This window comes from Grammomys surdaster, unplaced genomic scaffold (assembly GCF_004785775.1).
Source record: "Grammomys surdaster isolate TR1022 unplaced genomic scaffold, NIH_TR_1.0 259, whole genome shotgun sequence".
Classification (NCBI taxonomy): domain Eukaryota; kingdom Metazoa; phylum Chordata; class Mammalia; order Rodentia; family Muridae; genus Grammomys; species Grammomys surdaster.
In genome coordinates, this window is record NW_021604700.1 from 3,598,668 (window position 1) to 3,619,601 (window position 20,934).

Here is a 20,934-nt window from a genome sequence, read left to right on the forward strand (position 1 = left end):
AAGAAGAAGAAGAAGAAGAAGAAGAAGAAGAAGAAGAAGAAGAAGAAACCCTTGTTGAGAAACTTTACCCTGGTTGAAAGTTGAGGTGATTTTGTGGACACTGAAGTCGGCAGAGGCGTGGCAGCTGGCTGAATGCCCGTAGCAGAAACACTGGGTACAACCCTCAGGGTTTGCCCGGTCTAGATGATAGTAGCCTGGTCGGCACCTGCAGCAGATTGTAGAAGTCAGAACAACACTATTCTTATTTCGCAGAGAATGCCATGGCTGACTCAGCCTCTTCTACCTTCTCTCCCAATTGGCACTATTAATTCCCAGAAGGAAGAACATGACAAAGTTTATATGACCTCCAACCCTCCACTCCAGACCACCAGAGGGACAATCCCAGTCTGCCCCCCCCCAACACATACACAACAAATGAGAGTGTTCACTATCTCTGCCTTCGCTTGAACCATGGTAGTCTGGAAGCTTGACTACTGACCCATCCTTGGTGATGGATGGAGGTGAGCGGGTGGCGTAGGGAGGAATATGACAGGTTTATGCAGCACAGACCTGCCCTGGAGCGAGTGTTAATGGAGGGGAAGTAGGGACCAGAAAGACCAGGCTCTTACCTCAGCACCTATTCAACTGTCCCAATCCCTAAGCTCTTGGAGTATTTACTAGCACCGTGTTCATCATAACCTAGTCCTGGTCCGTAGAGGAAAGAGCCAGTAACAAAGATAAAAGGAATCTGGAGGGCTGGTGAGATGGCTCAGTGGTTAAGAGCACCGACTGTTCTTCAGGAAGTCATGAGTTCAAATCTCAGCAACCACATGGTGACTCAACCATTTGTAATGAGATCTGATGCCCTCATATGGGTGTCTGAAGACAGTTACAGTGTACTTTGGGCTGAAGCGAGTTGGGCCCGGAGTGAGCAGGGGTAGAGCGAGTGGGGCTGGAGCAAGAGAGAGAAGGGAAGGAGGAAAAAAATGAAAAGAAATCTGGAGACTCCCTAAAGCAGCCAACCACAGGCTGGCATTCCACCCCTGCTCCCAGCCCAAGTCCTCCGGCAGCTTGCCACTGCCAGGCGAGGCTGAGCTGTGAGGCATCAGGAAAGAAGGGACAGGAACAGCCCTGTAGGCATCTTATGTGCATGCCTTCATTCAATTCAAGGCTTTTAAAATGTGACTGCTTTCTTAACACTCAAACTTTTTATTTCTAACTCTCTCTTCAGCAGGGAAGGAAAGGAAGAAAAACCCTGAAAACACAGGCTAGGAATGCAGTTCCTTCACTGAGGTAGAAGTGTCTGGCAGGGTGCCAGGAAAATGCTTGCTCTCTTTTAAGGAACTGAGAAGGAGGCTTTGAGCTGTAAGGCCTCCCTCACAACCCCTCCACTCACAGCTATCTCAGGGAAGAGGAGACTTTAGTCAGAACACAGTTTGGACTCAAGAGATGTCCTGAGGCAGCACCTAAGGGCCAATGGCTCCTCATTGCACCACCTGCCCCAACATGGCTCAGGCCCAAAGGGGTCTGATGTGCTGCCCCAGTTCATGTGTGTGCGTGTACTACCATCCCCTCCCTGGGGCGGTTCCTTTTTGGGACACAATGGTTATGTATGGCCATACACTGCCAGGGTCCCTGTTACAAGGATTTTCCTCAATGTGTTTAATTAGGCCAAGACCCACTTCAGTCACATGATCTCATTATGGGACACCACCTTGCATCTAAGCACCTGGGAGTCCCAGCCAGCTGCCAAGGGGACTGTCTGGGGCTCTCTGCTTCTGTCACAGGAAAAATAAACAGAAGGGACCCAAACAGAGGATGGACCTTTTTTGTTGTTGTTTGTTTTTTAAGATCAGTCTTTGAGGACAGGGAGAAAGAAGTCCTCAGATTTGTTCAGAATCCACTTTCCATAATTGTTCTTGGTGGATTCATTCTTAAATGCCAGGTGCCAGAGAGCTGTCCCTCAAGCCCTCGAGGGTATGGCTCACACAGACCTATCACAGCGTTCTCCAGTGACGGCTGGTTTGCAGACACATCGGCCAGAATCACAGGGTCCAGAGATGCCAGCTGGGTCACAGTCACACTTGGGATCTCTGAGAAGAAAAAAAAAAAAAAAAAAAGGAAGAAAGTTAGGAGCTGGTTTCCAGGCTTCACAATCGTAAATGAAAAAGTGAGCTTCCTGAGCAAGCGGCATCCCTGCCACGCCCTTCTTCTGGGGACTTCCCTCAGCAATCCACGCTGAACTCTTCCCACCTTTAATGACACGTTTAATTAAGCCAGTGGGACAGTGGCCAGTGAACCCTTGGGTATCCTACCCGAAAACAGAAGAGCATGCCCGAGTGCAGGCCAAGGCCGTTACTAACAACTTAAGTTTGGTTGACTTAACAGTCTAGTCTTTTTAAAAATAAATGCATAATTTATTTCTAAATAGTCTAACTCAATGTCTTTTAAGATGGTGGAGTCTGTGTACCCCCTATGGCAGTATGTTCAGGCTCTTCTGTTTGTTAAGTCCTCTACTGAGATATAATTCATATGCCATGGAATTCACCTGCAAATGGTGAACTGTTCACTGGCTTATAATGGGAAGTCGAATGACCGTTATCACAAAGAACAGATCTCAAACATTTTCAATCCTCCTAAAAGAGCCAAGCCACACCCTCCCTTACCTCCCACCCCCAGCCAGATGTGACCACTGATGCACTTTCTGTCTCATTAGATTTGCCTACTCTGGACATTTCTTGTCATTGAAATCACACCATATGTGGCCACTGGTGACTGACTTATCTCACATACTGTAAGTTTTCATGGTCTGCCCTTGTCATGTCGTGGAGTAGATATCCTCCTGATGGCTGAATATAATCCCACCATATGGATTTACCATAAACTGTTTCTTCATTCCTTAGCTGGTAGGCATTTGGTGTGTTCCCAGTTCTCAGCGATGGTGAGTAATGTTTGCATGAACTTCAGCACACAAGGTTTTGTGCATCTTACCCATTTTCATCTATCGTGCACGTATGTCTAGGAGTGAAATTGCTGCATTTCACTGCCTTCTGTTTGCCTTGGTGATAAGATTCTTACTGAAGGAGGCATGGGAGCTGTCACTGAATCCTGACACCACCTCCCCGTCTCAGAGCTCACTCCGGTTTCTGTCACACACTCACGTATCTACCTCATCAGTCTAAAACCAAAGCTGCTAGCTCTTCCCTAGTAATGAAACTCTGCTCAAAGGCCTCAGAGTGGAGAAAGACTGAATGATGTTTTCCTCTGGCTGTCCTATGACCCCATCAAATCCTGCCCAAACCTGAAGCTTGCTGGACTCCTTCACCTTCACAATCCCCATCCAGTCAATGCTAGAGCTAACCAAGCTCACATCCAGAATCCCTTTCCAATCTTCGTCTTTGGTTCCGCCATAGTACTAACCCAGAACACCCGGCAAACACATTCTCAGCGCTAAGAACCAGGGACTCAACGAGAATTAGGAACCAGTCCTGATTCTTGGGGTTTCAAGGTGAGGCACATACAGGAAGAGCAACAGCAGTGGTCTATAATGGCAGCCATGTTGAAACGCCCCAGAGTGCCTCTTCCTCTTCCTCTTTCTCAACTCCAGGTGCTGAACCCAGCCACGAACAAAACAAAGCTCTAGCGAGAGGAAAAGTAAATGCTGATAGCAAATGGGAGAGCCAAAATAAAAGTGAACTCCTATGTGCTCAGTGGGGGAAATAAGGGTGGGCCCTGGAGGAGACCATGTGAAGTGTGGAGCCTCTTGAAGTGCTTCATAGCTTTGTAGGAAAAGGGATGAAGCTACACACACTATTCTTTTGAAGCAGAGGTTGTGGCCATAGTGTGGGAACCAGGAAAACAATGAGAAGCTGATCTAAAAGGCCAGGGGAGGCTAGAAGAGAGCAATCTATGCAAAGGCCCAGAGGAAAGAAAATCCAGACAATGGCTAGGATAGCACCAGTAAGACCAGGAGGACGTGCCCATCTGGGCGAGGGACTGCAAATAGGCGTGTAAGAGAAGTGATGTTATCAAGCCTGGCCTATTTTCATTTAATTTTTCTCTGGAGTCTAAGGAATTTTGTAGCTATGTGGCATTATAGAAAGTTAGCGTCTTTTTCCTTTCCATGAATCCATAGCTTAACATCTAGGTTTAACCTAGGTTTGAAGGCCGCAGTCCGATGGTCTGTAGTCAGAGTCAGAATTAACATTTTCCACAGCTGTAAACAGCTGGCCAGGGGCATGCATTTCTCATTATTCGTGCTGAACCCAGGATCAGACTTCAGGAATCAAAGAGAACCAAGTGGACTTGTGGATAGAGACGTCCCCATCTTCCTATACTATCCATGTCTCCAAACCAGGGTCCTCACAGTGAAGGCCAGACCAAAGGGAAGGAGAAATAAGACATTTTAAACTGGGTTGTTGAAGCTCATACCTATAACCCCTGTGGAGGCTGAGGCAGGGGGTCATTTGAAGCCAGCATGAGCTACACAACAAGACCTTGTCTCAAAACAAAAACAATAAAACACACAATAAAATTAAAATGAAAACAAAACAAACAAACAAAAAAAGCAAAACAAACAAATCAAAAAAAAAGTAAGGGAGAAAGGAGGAGAATAGAGGAGAGAGAGAGAGAGACAGAGACAGAGACAGAGATTGACTTATATTGAAGTAATTTACCAAACCATACATGTTCCTAGCGCACAGTTTCTCTTCAGCAAAAGTGAAGTGATGCATAAAACATTAATGGTGCCAAACCAGGAAAGGTCTCAGGGACAGTCTCTGAGACAAGTGGCCCAGACAGCTGCCTAGACTCATCAACAATATTTCAATACCAGCAAACAAGCCAATGAGCCACTGGCCAGAATTCTATCTGGACTTTGCTCCTGGCTAGCATGCCAAGTTACTACCAAATCAAGCTTGCTTTGCCCGCCATGCAGTATGACAATCGTTGGAAAGACAAGTCATGCAAAAGAGTTTATTCCGGACATAGTCACATGTGGAAAAGAGTTTGGAGATATTTATGGGCTGAGGTATGGGGACAGGTGGCTGGAAGTCAGTCAGTGGTCTGAACGTTTGGAACTGTTACCCTTACGACCCTCACGAGAGGTGTTATCTATTCCTCCAAGACAGATGCTGCTTAGAAGCGACTTAGTCAAGTGACTAAGAGCAGTGAAGTCTGGAAAAGTAATGACTAAGAGCAAGTTAAACTTAGAAAATTAATAAGAGCTGCTTACATTTTGAAAAGTAGTAACTAAACGGTTAAACCTAGCAAAGCAATAACTAAGGGCTTGCTAAATCAAGAAAAGTAACAAGAATAGGTAAAGTCTAGGGAAACAGGTCCATCATTACCAGTAACATCGGGCAGGCTGCTGATGTCAGCAAATGAAGCAGGTTAAGCCCAGAAGGTTTCGTTAGCTTTCCCCTTGGTCTCAGAAATTCCTCTGCCAATACCTTTCTGGTAATTATTCACCAGCAAGCTCCCCCTGAGACCCCTCAGCTCTGTATCTCTGTGATTGCTGTGTGATGTACAGTGTACATTGAAGGAAGACAGTCTGACTCTTCCTTCAAAAAAGAATCTGAGGATGGAAAGCAGGTGTTTCAAACAAAAGGAACTGGCAATCAAGCAGGAAAACGAAATCTTCTACAACAAAGTTTGCTGAGGTCAGATGGGTCCCTGGTTGGAACATGGAAGGCTCTGTGTCCCTTCTAGTTCACTAAGGAAAGCCAAATACATGCATCCAGGTGCCAAATTTCTGGGTTGTCAAACCAGGTCCATCATCACTAGTAAGACTGGGCTTTAAAATTTTTCATGGCTTAAATATCTTCTTCTTAAAATGAGTGTAATGATAATCCCAGTTGCTTATTGTTTTTATAGTGATAAAATTAGACAACCCCACATGAAAAGTCACAAAAGTATTTGCGGCTGTGGTGTCATTATTTCCTTAGTAACAGCAATGGCGGAGTAAGGATGCTATGACAGCTAATCTTGGATGTCAACTTACACCCAGGAAGAGGGACTCTCAGTTGACCTCTATGAGAATGGCTTGTGGGTGAGTCTATGGGGTGCTTCCTTGATGCCTAGTTGGTGTAGGAGAGCCTGGCCCACAGTAGGCAATGCCATTCTTAGGCAGGTCTGGGATGTATAAGAAGGGTAGCTGGGGCTAGAGAGATGGCTCAGCGGTTAAGAGCACTGACAGCTCTTCCAGAGGTTCTGAGTTCAATTCCCAGCAACCACATGGTGTCTCACAATCATCTATAATAGGATCTGATGCCTTCTTCTGTGTCTGAAGACAGTGACAGTGTATTCACATATATAAAATAAAATAAAATAAAATAAAATAAAATAAAATAAAATAAAATAAAATAGGGGCCGGAGAGATGGCTCAGTGGTTAAAGAGCACTGACTGCTCTTCCAGAGGTCCTGAGTTCAATTCCCAGCAACCACATGGTGGCTTTTAACCATCTGTAATGGGATCCAATGCCCTCTACCGGTGCGTCTGAAGATAGCTACAGTGTACTCATATAAATAACATAAATAAATAAATCTTTAAAAATAAAATAAAACAAATTTTTTAAAAAAAAAAAGAAAAGAAAAGAAAAAAAGAAAGAAAGGAAAGGTAGCTGAACATGACCTGGAAAGTAAGCCACGAGGCAGTGGTCCTCCATGGTCTCTGCTTCATGGTCCTGTCTTGAGTTCCTGTCCTGACTTCACTCAATGATGGACTGTCACTTGGAAGTAGAAGATATAACAACCCCCTTTCTTCCCCGAGTTGTTAAACTAAGGCAGATGCTTACAGTTGCCTCTGGTCTTGGGTACATCCAGCATCAGTGAGCATATGGAAGCCCAGCTGACACCGGTCACACCTGGGTCCTGTCACACCTGGCTTACACCTGCATTGTCCAGAGTTGTCACATCCAGCACTGAGGGAACCTGTAACCCACAAGGTGGGGAGAAGGAGAGAAGAAAAATAAATATTTGTAAGGCATTAAAGAAAAAAGACCATCTCCTCATGGGAGTTCCAGACACTCTAAACAATGCGCAAACCCACTGCTTTTAACAAGGAGTCCACGCTGTTTAAATCTCTACTTGGTACGGGACATTTTGACAAGTGGAGATGCCTGCTTCACAGAAAGAAGGGGGTGACTCACAGAAACATTTTTATTTACACACTTGCTCTCGCTTGACATTAGGGAACGCACAGTGCCTTTCTTTTTCTTTCTTTCTTTCTTTTTTTTTTAAATCCCATATTAATGGTTGTGGTAACACATGCCTATAACCCCTGGAGGCTGCAGTAGAATGACCCGCAGCAAGTTCAGTTAGCCTGGTCTACGTAGTGAGTTCAAAAGTTGTTCAAGCCTTTGAAAACTCAAGGAGAAAAACCAATGATAGTGTATTAGCATATTAGAATGAATGACTTTCTCCCTTGTATCTAGCAACCAAAGGCCATCTTCTAGGGGTCAATAGTTGACTTGTGTGTGTTTATGTGTATGTGGACATAGGTATGTGTGTGGAGGCCAGAGAACCATCACCATTTTTCCTGCCAAGGTCAGGTCTTTAATTGGAACTCAACAACTATACAAGGCTGTTCAGGATCCACGTGCTCCTGCCTCCCCAGCACCATGACAAGTGTGTGGCACCACTCCCAGCTCTTTTTTAGATGGCTTCAAAGGATCAAACAGAGGCCCTACCAGCAGTTCACTGATTGAGCTATCTCCCCAGCCCTGATGGCATGATATATTTTTTTTAAGTATACACAAAAACCCCGTAACCAAGACTGTGTTCACTAACCAGGGGAAGCAGAAAACTTCCTTTGTGGAAGATCTCCTGGTGGCTCGGTCATTGCCTTACAATGTCTTGTTCATTTTTTCCAACAGTGTACATTCACTATATTACATTGATGGGTTTAATAATGATGTTTTCGAGATAGGCTCTCGTGTGTATAAGGCTTGCTTCCGACTCAGTACATAACCAGTGATGGCCTTGGATACCCGATCTTCCTGCACCTCCCAAGTGCTAGGATTACAGGTGTGCTCCGCCTAGGGTCCTAGGGATTGAACCAAGGACTTCAAGCATGCTAGGCCATCACCTTACCAACTAAGCTATAGCCTCCCCTCATAATGACATTTGGTCCAGAAACATCATGCCTTGGACCGTATTAACTCCCCCACTATACCCAACCACCTCCCCCAGTTCTCCCCTTCCAGTATTCTGCTCCCCATCTTCCCAGATAGTCTTTCCAGTACTCTGATCCCCCTCCTCCCAAATAGTCCTCCTCCTATTCTCATGTCATCCACATGCCTATATGCATATATGACCTAGGTTCCACATATGAGAGAAAATATAATTTTTGTTTTTCTGTGTCCTTCTCATTACGATTAGCATGAGCTCCAGTTCCACTCATCTTCCTGTAAATAACCTAAGCTCTTTCTTATCTGTGCTAAATAAAACTCCACGGTATATATATATATATATATATATATATATATATATATACCACATTTTCCTGTGGATGGGCACCCAGGCTTATCTCAAAGATTAGCTTCTGTGCATAGTATCATAATGACTCAGTTTCCCACGGGCATGCTTTTAACTGTAAGTGGGTCTTCTGAGGTTGCATGGAGACAGCAGGAGAGAAAGGCTCAGGATGGGGTAGCAAACATTTCACCATTTCCAGCACAGGCCTGCTTACCACCTCAGTCTGTGCTCCATCTTCCCCCACCTAAACCATATGTGCCCTTCTTTCCTGTGCCTCTCCACACTTCGGCCTCCACCCAGAGGAAGACAGAGAATATTTGCAGAGGACTATTCAGGGGTTGCATATCAGACATCCTGTATATCAGATATTTACATTACAATCCATAACAGTAGCAAAATGACAGATATGAAGTGGTAACAAAATAATCTCATGGTTGGGGCCACCACAACATGAGGAACTGTACTAAAGGGTTGTTATGAAGGTTGAGAACCGCTGGGTTAGAAGAAGCTGGAGGACAAGAAAACAACCCCAGCTTTGAGTTCCACGGATCTCAATTCAAATACCAGGCTCTTCTAGCTGTGTGCCTCTGCGAAAACTGCTTACACGTGATTTCTTTTAAGTGAGAATGAAAACATGCCTCTCGAGGCTGTTGTCAGACTAAGAGCTAATATGTATGTAAGTGGTGCCTGAGCCAGTGTCTCACATATAGTGGATGCTTAAAAATGCAAACACTACACTAATAGACTATTATAGTGTTAACAGTATAGTAGTAAATTACCCTAAGGCATCCTTCAGACCTTCAAGGTTGGCATGGGACCGTCTGACGTCTCTAAATGCAAACATGACTAATTTAATTCACATTCTAGAGCTTCTGAAACAACAGCACTGGGTTTTAAAAGCGACTCACTAGGATGAAAATGGCAGCCCCCATGTCTACACTGTAAGCTAGGCTCAAAGCTGCATGATTTATGGGGATCTTGGCTCCCCCGAGAATCTCAAATACCCGTTAAAACTGAATCATTTTTTTTCTTGCTCTTTCTTTATGAAGTCCTTTGGTTCATGGCGAGAACTGAGAACTCTAAGAGGTTCTGGATGCCGGGTTAACTAAACTCATAACTAAACAGATTGATTTCAGACCACATCATAACAGCAAACCCAGGTGAAGCTGGGACTGACCCCATATCTTTATCACCCCAGGTCATTCCAGTTTTCTAGAAGGTTCCTGATGTTACTCCACTAACAACTCCTCTTGGATACTCAAAAGCCTGTTCAGTTTCAGATTCTTCCAGCTGCATCTGTGACTTGGTTCCACAAAGCTACACTAAGGCAGAACCGTGCTACAGTGTTACCCTTTAAGTGTGCATCGTGTTATATGCTCCTAAATGCTTTCCAATAAGGAGAAGCACCAAATGCCAGGAAAGAGAATAGACCAGTGAGGTGCCAATAAAAACCTCAGTATATCTATAGATCTCTGCTTCTCCCAATGTGTTTACTAACATGTGTACACTGACTACCCATGGTGAACACAGCCCAATGTGCACAACAGACACACTGGAGAAGATACCCAGTAAGACAGATGGATGGATGGATGGATGGATGGATGGATGGATGGATGGATACAGATAGATAGATAGATAGATAGATAGATAGATAGATAGATAGATAGAACAAATCCAATAATAGCTACACATCCAATAATAGCTAGCTCTTCTCTGAGCCCACCTCCCAGTTAGGAACTTTCTATCTGGTGTCTGCTTTTATGAACAGCACCTTCAGCAGTTCTACTCTTCCTCAGTGGCTTTTCTGTCTGTACTTTGAATGGCTAGCACCCAGAGCAACTGCAGAAACACATCCTTACAATCCGAATTTTCTTTCTTTTTGTTTCTTGGTTTCTGAGATTGGATCTCATGTAACCTAGGCAACGCTCTATGCATCTGAGGATGGCCATGAAATCCTGATCCTCCTGCTTCTACCTCCCAAGTGCTAGGATTAAAAGGCAGATGTCCCCACACCCAGCCAATTGCCCTTTTCAATAGCCTGGTCAAAGCAAAGGTGGATGTGAAGATCCATCACTGGGAGAGACCACCTTCCTTTTTCCCTGAATCATAGAGAAGTTAACTTATCTATGTAGAAAAGTCAAAAACCTCACTCTCGGGAGTGGTAGCATTTATCTGTAATTCCAGCTACACTGTGAGTAGAAAGATCAGGAATGTTAGGCCAGTCTAGAGAACTTAGGGCTTATCTCAACATTATAAAGATTTAAAGGGGGGATAGCTCAGCGGTAGAATGCTGGTCTAGTACATGCAAGGCTCTGTGTTAAACTCTCAGTACTGAAAACAAAATATGTGGCCCTGTAGTAGAATTCAAACCAGCTGGCTCTGATGACTCTAGGTCCTTCCATTACCCTTGGGGATAATTGCTAAAATGACCAATGTCTGGTGGAGGGGACGCAGTTGTGCAACGTCTCTCTCGGCTTGCTTGTTCCCTAATCCCTCCTTTCCCCTTCTCTCTGTCCTTCCTTCTTCCTTCCCTCAGTCTCCCCTCTCCTTCCGTCACCTTCTTCCCACCTACCTTTTGAATGGCAGTTGCAGGGTAGGCATCGATCTCTGTCTCGCTGTCGGTAAAACCCCTCCCTGCACCTCTCACAGCGAACCCCAGCTGTATTGTCGTTGCAGTTGAGGCAACGGAACCCGTTGCCTGTCTGTCGATGGAGCTCCTGATCAAAGACGCACTGCCTGGACTTCCCATTGCAATCACAGACTAGGGAAGAGGAAACAGAGACACTGTCAGAAACAAAAAGATCAGAACCTTCTCCCAGGTGGTTATTATCATCGATTATGCATGGGTGACTACATGTTGACTTAAACTACTTATTAAAAAGAGAATGATGTGGGCTATTGGGAGAATAATGAGGACTCTTGTTTCGCCTAAAGGAAGCAGCTATTAGATAGATAGTACTGGGGCGATCATTGCTTAGGAATCACGGATTCAGGGTCACCAAACTGCCCAATTGCATAAGAGAAGCCTATGTGATTTTTTATATGAAAATTCATGATTAGAATAGCTGCAGAGAATTCATTGTAAGCACTGTGTAAGTCAACAGAACAAGTCCACAGGCTTGTCACAGTCAGTCATGGACTCTCATCCAACTCTCTAGTGGCTCATGATGTCCACTGTTGAAGATATACAACATTTGTCTCTCAACAGTGTCAACACTGAGTGGCTGATACAACCATCTGGACCAGTTCTTCTCATCTCTACTTGTATCTTGTATGTCCCCCCCAAAGCCTTGTCAAAGAAAACCAGCATCCAGTGTTAGCCAACTCTGTGTGTGGTTCCAAATGAAAGTCACACATGGAAATAATTGACATAGTATCTGAAACACAGTTGACACTCAAAACATTTTAATAATGGTTTATAAGGGAAGGTGATGAGCCTTAACATCCAAGAACTGAAACATTTCTTTGAACAAAATGCCTTTCCCTCCTGGGTCTGTGGTTTCAACTCAACCTCTGGGCTCTGTATATGCTAGGTAAGCACCCTACCAGTGGGCTTTGGGCAAATCACTTTGACTTTTGCACCCTGTTTCTTCTTCTATAAATGTGGAACAAGTCGCCGGGCATTGGTGGCGCACGCCTTTAATCCCGGCACTTGGGAGGCAGAGGCAGGTGGATTTCTGAGTTCGGGGCCAGCCTGGTCTACAGAGTGAGTTCCAAGACAGCCAGGGCTACACAGAGAAACCCTGTCTCGAAAAAAAAAATGTGGAACAAGTCAGCTTCCTGGCACCCTTAAGAGGATCCATCTGAATAAAGACCAGCCAGTGCCTTTGCATGAGCTCTTTTTCCTTCTTCAGAAGAAAAGGGTTAAAAACAGCACTTAAGGGTGAAGAAATTTGACCCTACAAGAGCTGGGCTCTGAAATCAAGCTTTTCTATGCTGTCTTCATTGACCCTGTAACCTTGGTGCATGAGGCAAAGCCTTGGTGTGTGTGAAGCTGGTTTTGGAATGTTCAGAACTGTGACTTAACCAGAATGCTAACCAGAAAGCCAGCAAAGGTGATGCATGTGCTAGCTGTCCTGTGCAGGCCCTGTGTCCACCTCTGAAGCATCTTGCCTTTGTTGGAGATTGGTTCCAATGCTTTGAATTAAGCCAGCCCCCAAAACTGGGAATCTGCATGTCCAAACCCTGAAGGTTCTTGTCCCTGATTGGTTTTTGATCAATCAATAAAGAACCAACTGCCAATGGGTGGGAAGGTAGACTGAGCTAGGACCTTTAGATTTGAGCGGGCTGGAACTGGGAGAAAGGAAGAGAGAGAATGAGAGAATGGCTCTGACTCAGGGGAGAAGGATGGGGCATAAGAGTTGCAGGACAGAAAGCCAACCAGACATGTAAGAATTCAGTTTAGTGGCCACTGGCCACTTCTCCGATTGGGCCTGGGGTAGCAGGAGAAGATTTAGGAGTCTCAGGAGTACCAGAGCTTTTGCCAGCAGGGAAAGGTTTAGGAGTGCCCAGCATTTGAGCAAGTCAAACATTATCTCTCTCTCTCTCTCTCTCTCTCTCTCTCTCTCTCTCTCTCTCTCTCTCTGTGTGTGTGTGTGTGTGTGTGTGTGTGTGTGTGTGTGTGTCTTTCGTGCGTGAATCCAAAGAGCTCTTGGGTGTGTGCACACGTGCAACCTGCTGGGAGCCAAAGCAGTGTAGCCAACTATGCTACATGCCTCGAACTCAGAGATCCACTTCCTCTGCCTCCTGAGTGCTGGGATTAAAGGTGTGCACCACCACGACTATCCCAAACTTCACTTTTCACTTTTTTCTTTATTTAGAAGATAAAAATTGCCTATGGTACTTCAAGGCCTGAACATCTCAGCTTATAACAGAGTCCTGCTCTGAGACTGGACACCTTTATTCCAGGGACAAAGACCAACATTTCATTGAGCTTACAGTGTACTGAATTTGTTCCCAATTCAAACTGCTGGAGGTGTTTGCTTTTCGTTTTTTCCCACAGAACCATTGCCAAGTTGAGTCTTTCCCAACTACTACTGGTGAAACTGATTTTTTGAATCTTCAACAGATGTGCCACACAGCTGTCACGTGCTGTGAAATTTCTTCAGGAGGGGAAAAATTCATACTTTAAATTCTAGAATATTCTTATAACTGGGATTAATAAAATGACCATAATACAGCTTGTGTGAGTCTTTTTCATTTGGAGGCCATTTCTTTTTTTGGGGGGGGGCGGGGTTTCGAGACAGGGTTTCTCTGTATAGCCCTGGCTGTCCTGGAACTCACTCTGTATGTAGACCAGGCTGGCCTCGACTCAGAAATCTGCCTGCCTCTGCCTCCCAAGTGCTGGGATTAAAGGCGTGTGCCACCACTGCCTGGCTTGGAGGCCATTTCTTACTGAATAGCACCATGAGCTCACCGGTGGCCACAGGGCACCCACCAGACTGACTATACCAGAGGACAAAAGGGAAAGTAGCACTCACCTTCCCAGGACAGCAGCAAGCAGCCAACCAGGGTGAAGGGCTACTATAGCCAGGGTTTCCATTTATGCATTTCAAAGAAAATAGTGATCTGGATTTGTGTAGGAAATCTATTGAATCTTAAATGTTTACCCAAATATATTATTAAGTATTCTTTTTTTTTTTAACAAATCTGCATTAAGGGTAAAGGGCTATACTTGGTGTCTTACTTCAGACAGACAGGAAATAGGAAAATTAAAGTCTTGGGGTATCTATCATGTAGGGCTAGAAGCTGGTCCATAGCAGCTGTTTAGTATTTGGGAATGAACTAATAAGTGAATGCTCTTTTGAATTTTAGGAATCCTACTGCAGCATGTGGAGGTTCACATCTGCAATTGCTACATTTGGGGAGCGGAGAGGATCAGTGGGAGTTCTTGACCAACCTGGGCTATATAGTTCCAGGGCAGCCTGAGCTACAGAATGAAGTTCTGTTTAAAGGAAGGAAGGAAGGGATGAAGGGAGGAAGGGAGGAAGGAAGGAAGGAAGGAAGGAAGGAAGGAAGGAAGGAAGGAAAGAAGACAAGCTAGCTGTAGACGTAAAGTAGACATATAAAAGGAATAGCTTAGTAACCTAGGACTCTGGTTGGATTGGCCACGGACACCCCTCTCCCCTAATGACGTATATGGCAGCCTAGCTCCTTTACCTGAACACACTGTAAACACAACCTTCTCCACACAATGTACCCAGATTCCCTGCCCTACCCCTGCATCAGACTACATGCACACCCTTCTCTGGACAGTAAGATGCTTCTCTCTCCCTGCACAGCCATCAAGCTAAGTCAGCTTCTATTCAAATATATTGTCTATTCTCGATGCATCTAGGTGTGAGGAACGAAAAGACTGCTCCAGCCGGAGCTGGGGTTTGGTCCTGCACAGGAAGGCAAACTTCATCCTCAAGTGAATTTTCAGGGAAAATCCTTTATTTACCATTTTGCATCAGCACATTGGGTATACATATGATTAAACTCAAATGCATTATGGGAAAGGACATACACAATAGAAAAATGACTATATGACTGTATTCGTCTAAATAAGAAATTGCCTATGCTAAATCTCTGAGTAACCTATGCCCCCCTTCTCTTGAACTCCAAAAGGAAACTCCAAATCAACACCATAAAATAAGTGGAATGTGAATGTCTTCACTCACACAGCTCAATGGCCTCGCTGTGTATTCTGATCACTTCTGTTGCTTTGCTTTACATAAGTTTCTTTGCTGCTTTTGCAGAACTGTGTGAGCTTTGACTTCAGCTCCTTGAATCAGCACTCAACACCACCTCTGGAGACAGATGCCTGTGCTTCTACCATTGAAAGACCTCCACCCCCATGGATCTGCACTCGTATTAAGAATACAAATTGGCAGACCCTCTGCCCTATTCTTCCCCATGGGAATCCAACTCAGCTCAGTCTTAGAGAAACATACCTAAATGGAAGCCCGTAATACCTTCTGACATAAGAGGAAATTCTAAAAATGTCTTTTTTATTATTATTATTTTACTTTCCTTCCCTTATATTTAGGTGTGTCCAATTTTATGCCTGGAATTTTTGTTTTCACTTTTATTTTTCAAATTTGTTGCTGTCCTCCCTAACTTTGACCCAGCTTTAAACATTGTACATAAATCTTCCAGCTTTCATTGTGAGTCCCCGACACACACATGTGATGGCAGTGCAAGTAAGACAAGTCTCGGGGCCCTGGAGTCAGCAGCAGGCCATTTCACAGTCCTTTCGGTCCTGTTCAGTCCACTCTAGACAAACACACGCAGAGCATCTAACGTGCACCAGGCTATCCAAGCTCCGGGATGCAACGGCAAAGAAAGCTGCATGTGTCCCAGCCCTCAAGGGGTTTCCATGGTAGATAGCCAAGATAAACTCGTAACACATAGAGAGCATATTAGGACAGCAATATTTTAATAAAGAGGAATATAAAAACCAGCAGGCGTAAATAAATGTAATATTGTATATACTCACTAAACACTTATCACATTACCCATGTTTTCCAATTTCCCCATGAGCGAGCAGACATCGGTCCAGAAGTCAGCGTTAAGATATCATTACAGGGGCTGGAGAAATGGTTCAGTCAGTAAAGTGCTCGTTATGCAAGCATGAAGACTTGGGTTTTATCCCTAGAACCCACATTAAAAATATGGGTGTGCTGGCACACGCTTGGAATCCCAGCACTGTGGAAGCAGAAATGGTCTCCTGGGGCTGGCTGGCCAGGTACCCTAGCCTAATCAGTGAGTCTTTGGCTAATGGGAGATTGTCTCAAAAAACAAAGAGATTGTCACAAAAAACTAAGAGATTGTCTCGAAACAAAACAAAAACCAAACCAGCTCTTGAGGAATAATATTATCCTCTGATATCTACATGCTTGCAAGTACACACATACATGTGCGTACAAACAAATACACACAACTTAAATATATACATATATATGCATACATACAGATAGGTGGGTAGATAGATAGATAGATAGATAGGTAGATAGATAGGTAGATAGATAGATAGATAGATAGATAGATGATAGATAGAAACATAGATGATAGATAGATAGATAGATGATAGATAGATAGATGATAGATAGAAAGAAAGAAAGAAAGAAAGAAAGAAAGAAAGAAAGAAAGAAAGATATAGATATGAAACATTGCACCAGAAAACACAACATCAGAGTTGGCAAAATGGCTCAGCAGATAAAGATACTTTGTCACCTGGCATGACAACTCAAGTGCAGACCTTGGAACCTACACTGTGAGAGGAGAGAAGTGACTCCCATAAATTGTTCCCTGACTTGCATGTATGGGCTGTGGCATGTGCATCACACACACACACACACATACACACACACACACACACACACACACACACACAGAGTGCAATGGGGGAAAAAAATCACAAAATAAAAGCACACATGAACCCTGGACACAGGACTCAGAGCTGAACTGTCACTGTGCTACATCCCTGCCATTATTTCTTTGCCTATTCATTCGCGCCACACCCTTTCCAAGCCACAAACATCTCTTCAGATTTCATCTGCTTCTCTGTCCCCTCACTCCCGCTCTTGACAGCCAGCCAGGTTCTCCCCACAGATAAAGGAATGCAGTTCATCGAGTTCACCTCCAGCCCTAAACAAACACTTGGGAACCGGAATCGGTTTACAAAGATTTTCACATATTTCTGTAGGTCTAGTAAAGCATGGGTGGCACCTGGGTCTGTGTGCTGTGTGCTGTGCGCTGCTTCTCGGCTGCTTAAATGTGTATTACAGTGATAACTGTAATAGCGTGGTGGCTGACCCTCAAAGTACTCCTTAGGAGAGACCCGCCAGGCAGCCAGACAAGGCAGGTTAGTCTGCCCACTACCACCCACACTCTTCAGGAGAGCAGATCAAAGGAGCTGAAGCCCTCTTTAACAATGGAGCCTGGAGCCTGGAATCCCTCTGGGCTCTTCCCAGCACTCCCACCCCTCACTAAACATGGCCTCCAACAAGTCAGGACAGGAAGCCAAGGGGCAAAGGCTGTTTCCAAGCCTTAGACTTAGGAGAATGAAAGGAAACAGAAAATGTTTCCTAGGGCTGTACTTGGGGCCGGGAATAATCACCACTGGTGGGCACAGGTTCATCCAGTACACTTTTTAGACTTCCCATAAGAAAAATATCACCTTTTGGAGCAAGCAGCTACCAGAAATCGTACCAACGTGGCATGCATGCCTCTGATCATCAGCACTCCAAAGAGCTTCTCTATTGTGTGAAACTTAAAAGCAAGCTCTGAGCCAAGTGTGGGGCTCAGGTCTGAAACTCCAATAATCAGGACGCTGAAGCAGGAGGACTGTTCTGAGTTAGAAGAGAAGTTACATAGCAGAATCTGTCCCAGACACACAGCAAACAACCCACAAAAACAAATACTATATATACTCAGCTTTTCACAAGGGTACAGCGTGTGACAACACTGTGCTTGTTAGTGACTTAAAGGGATAACAAAATGAAAATATACACACTCCTGTAAAATATACACACTCCTGTATACTTGGCCCATGTCAGCCCCTCCTTTAACTCTCTTTCTCTTGTTCCCTGGGTCTCAACAACTAGATACTTGCACAAATTCCGGAACCCTGTGCTCTTCGCTGCCTTTGGCTTTCAGATTCGCCATTTCCACAGAACTGGCTGGGTGCCCTAAGAAACATAAATCAGATGATGCACTGCTCATGACCTGCAGTGGCTTCTCCCTCAATGCTGGAAGCAATCCTCACCACATGACCACAGAGCGCACTATTTCCATATATAGCACATCTGTGTGCGTTATACAGTTCATGTCTAGAATTTCTCTCTTGTCTCTTCCAGCGGTACCTGCTCCAGGGCTTGGCACTATTGCTGCTAAGATAGATGGGATGGATGGACAGAGAGAAGGAAGAGAACAGAACAAGAAGTGAGAGGAAGGGGAGGGAGGGGTGTGATACAGGCCAGCTGACTGTAAGAAACATCATTCAGGGGCTGGCGTGGATGGCTCAGTAGGTAAGGAAGATTGCTGCCAAGCCTAAAGACCTGCGTTCAATTCATAGAATTCACTTGGTGGAAAGAGAAAAACATCTCTGACAAATGTCCTCTGACCTCTCTGCATGCTCACCATGGCATGTACACAGCCACAGATACACACAGACACATAAAACACACATACACACTAATTTTTTTAAAAAAGCAAATAATATAAAAACAGAAAAGTCAAATAAAAATCTGAACCTACTGAGAACTACAGAGAATCCCACGAGTCCAGGAATACACTTTAACATTTCCCAAAGTGTAGGTCTGGGGACATAGCTCAGTGACAGGGGGCCTACTAGCATATACATGAAGACCCCTAGGTTTCACCCCAGGAACTACATAAGAATTCACCCAATTCTGTGGGTGTTGTTTCCGTTTGACATTGACTGTAAAATTGGCTAGTATTTCAACCGCCCCCCCCCCAAAAAAAAATCCACATAGAGATGAAAAAAGAATCTAGTTAGGAAGGTATTTTCAATTAAAGGAAGATCTGGAACTTTCAGTCAGGTTTCCTCTAACACCAGAGGAACTATCTCTGTCCCAGGATTACCATCTCTCCATGGCCCCTGAGACAGCAGCCACAGACAGGCAGCAAGCCAAGGGCTGTGTGAAGGGGGGGCAGAGGTGTGCAGCAGGCTGACGGAGTCATGAGCTCAGCAGGCCCTGATGAGGCAGCCTGCCCTGTAAGCAGTACTACCTCAGGAGCTAGGCATTCGAGCGAGCGGCAAGTTTGAACCTGACAGCGTGTGCTAGCCAAAGTTACTTGAGAGCCTTGCTGCTCCTACCGCTGGTTCAGCTGCTGGGTATAGGTATGCATAATAACTTACAGTGATTTCCCATGACTGAACCCAAGTAGGAACATTTAAGATTGACACTGAGTTGTCTTCCCGATTTTGGGAAAGGTGTCTGCCTTCTGCCTCCTTTCCTCCTCCTGGGTTCCCTTTCTGAGACACCAAGTCCTCCCCCTGCTTTTCTCAAACCCTCTTCTCTTAGGCAGCACGTGGTCATGCTATCAGGTTTCTTCCTGGTCCTTGACCTCCACAACCAAGTCTTGTTGAACCTTACCTTTCCCCAACTCTGAATGTTGGTTTCTCAAGACTCAGTCCTGAGCCTTGTTGACTGCTCCCTCTATACCGCTCTCCTGATCCCAGTGAAGACAAGGTTTTCATAGCCACCGTAGGGGTCACCTTCTCAGCACAGGTCCCCAGCCCAAACCTCATCCCCAACTTCAGCCGTCCACTCCACTTCTGAGCATTATATCTTTGGACAAAACCCATTTAAAACTAAACTCAGAAACTAACCACAGTGGCAGACACCTATAATCCCGGTACTAAGCAGGTAGAACAAGAGTTTGAGGAGCCAACCTGAGCCACACAGCAAAACCCTGTCTCAAAAAAGCAGATAGGCAAACAAACGTCAACAATAAAACTCCTCGGCTTCAAGTCAGGTGGCTTGAAGCCAACCTTAGTACCCCAGAGACAACCTTCTCAGCTGCCACTAGCCTGTCCCACATCAGTGTTTAACTCACCAACGGCTCAAGTGCACCCTAGTCTGTCTCCGCTGTGGACATTCTCAATCCAACCCTGAGCAAATCAGGACTGACTGATTTTATGACTCCATGAAGCCTTTCTTCCTTCCTTCCACTAACTTGGCGGCCGGAAAATCTTGCCAAAATTTAAATTTTCTTGACTCCTCTCTGCTTAAAGTTATCTAATGCCAACATTTTCCTCTAAGATTATAAATTAGAATTCTGTCACATTGCCTACAAGGACAAACATGAGCTCGTCCTTTTTTTTTCTTTCTTTTTTTTTTCAGCCTAGTTTCACAAAATTTCCAACTAAGGAGTATCTATCTATCTATCTATCTATCTATCTATCTATCTATCTTCCTATCATCTGTCTTCTATGTATGTGTGTATGTTTGTATGTGTGTATTATCTACCTATCATCTATCTTCTATGTGTGTATATGTGTATGTATATATCTATCTGGTTTTATGTGTCAACTTGACACAAGCTAGAGTTATCACAGAGAAAGGAGCCTCCCTTGAGGAAATGCCTCCATGAGATCCAGCTGTAAGGCATTTTCTCAATTAGTGATCAAGGGAGGAGGGCCCATTGTGGGTGGTGCCATCCCTGGGCTGGTAGTCTTGGGTTCTATCAGAAAGCAAACTGAACAAGGCATGGGAAGCAAGCCAGTAAGTAACATCTCTCCATGGCCTCTGCATCAGCTCCTGCTTCCTGCCCTGTGTGAGTTCCAGTCCTGACTTCCTTTGGTGATGAGCAGCACTGTGAATGTGTAAGCTGAATAAACCCTTTCTTCTCCAACTTGCTCTGTGGTCATGGTGCAGGAATAAAAACTCTGACTAAGACACTCTCTTTCTATCATCTATCTTGTATGTATGTATGTATGTATGTATGTATGTATGTATGTATGTATGT

The 20,934-nt window shown here is 44.7% G+C and overlaps 1 protein-coding gene across 1 annotated transcript in view; it reads right to left on the reverse strand.

The window, feature by feature from the left end:
• The window catches only part of Lamc2 (laminin subunit gamma 2), a 62,616-nt gene that overhangs the window by 28,821 nt on the left and 12,861 nt on the right, over positions 1–20,934 (reverse strand). The window contains exons 2-5 of the mRNA XM_028775756.1: positions 11,027–11,215; positions 6,774–6,909; positions 1,974–2,072; positions 69–205 (exon numbers count right to left, since the gene is read on the reverse strand). Of these exons, the coding sequence (XP_028631589.1) occupies positions 69–205; positions 1,974–2,072; positions 6,774–6,909; positions 11,027–11,215 (561 nt within the window). The remainder of the gene's footprint in view (positions 1–68; positions 206–1,973; positions 2,073–6,773; positions 6,910–11,026; positions 11,216–20,934) is intronic.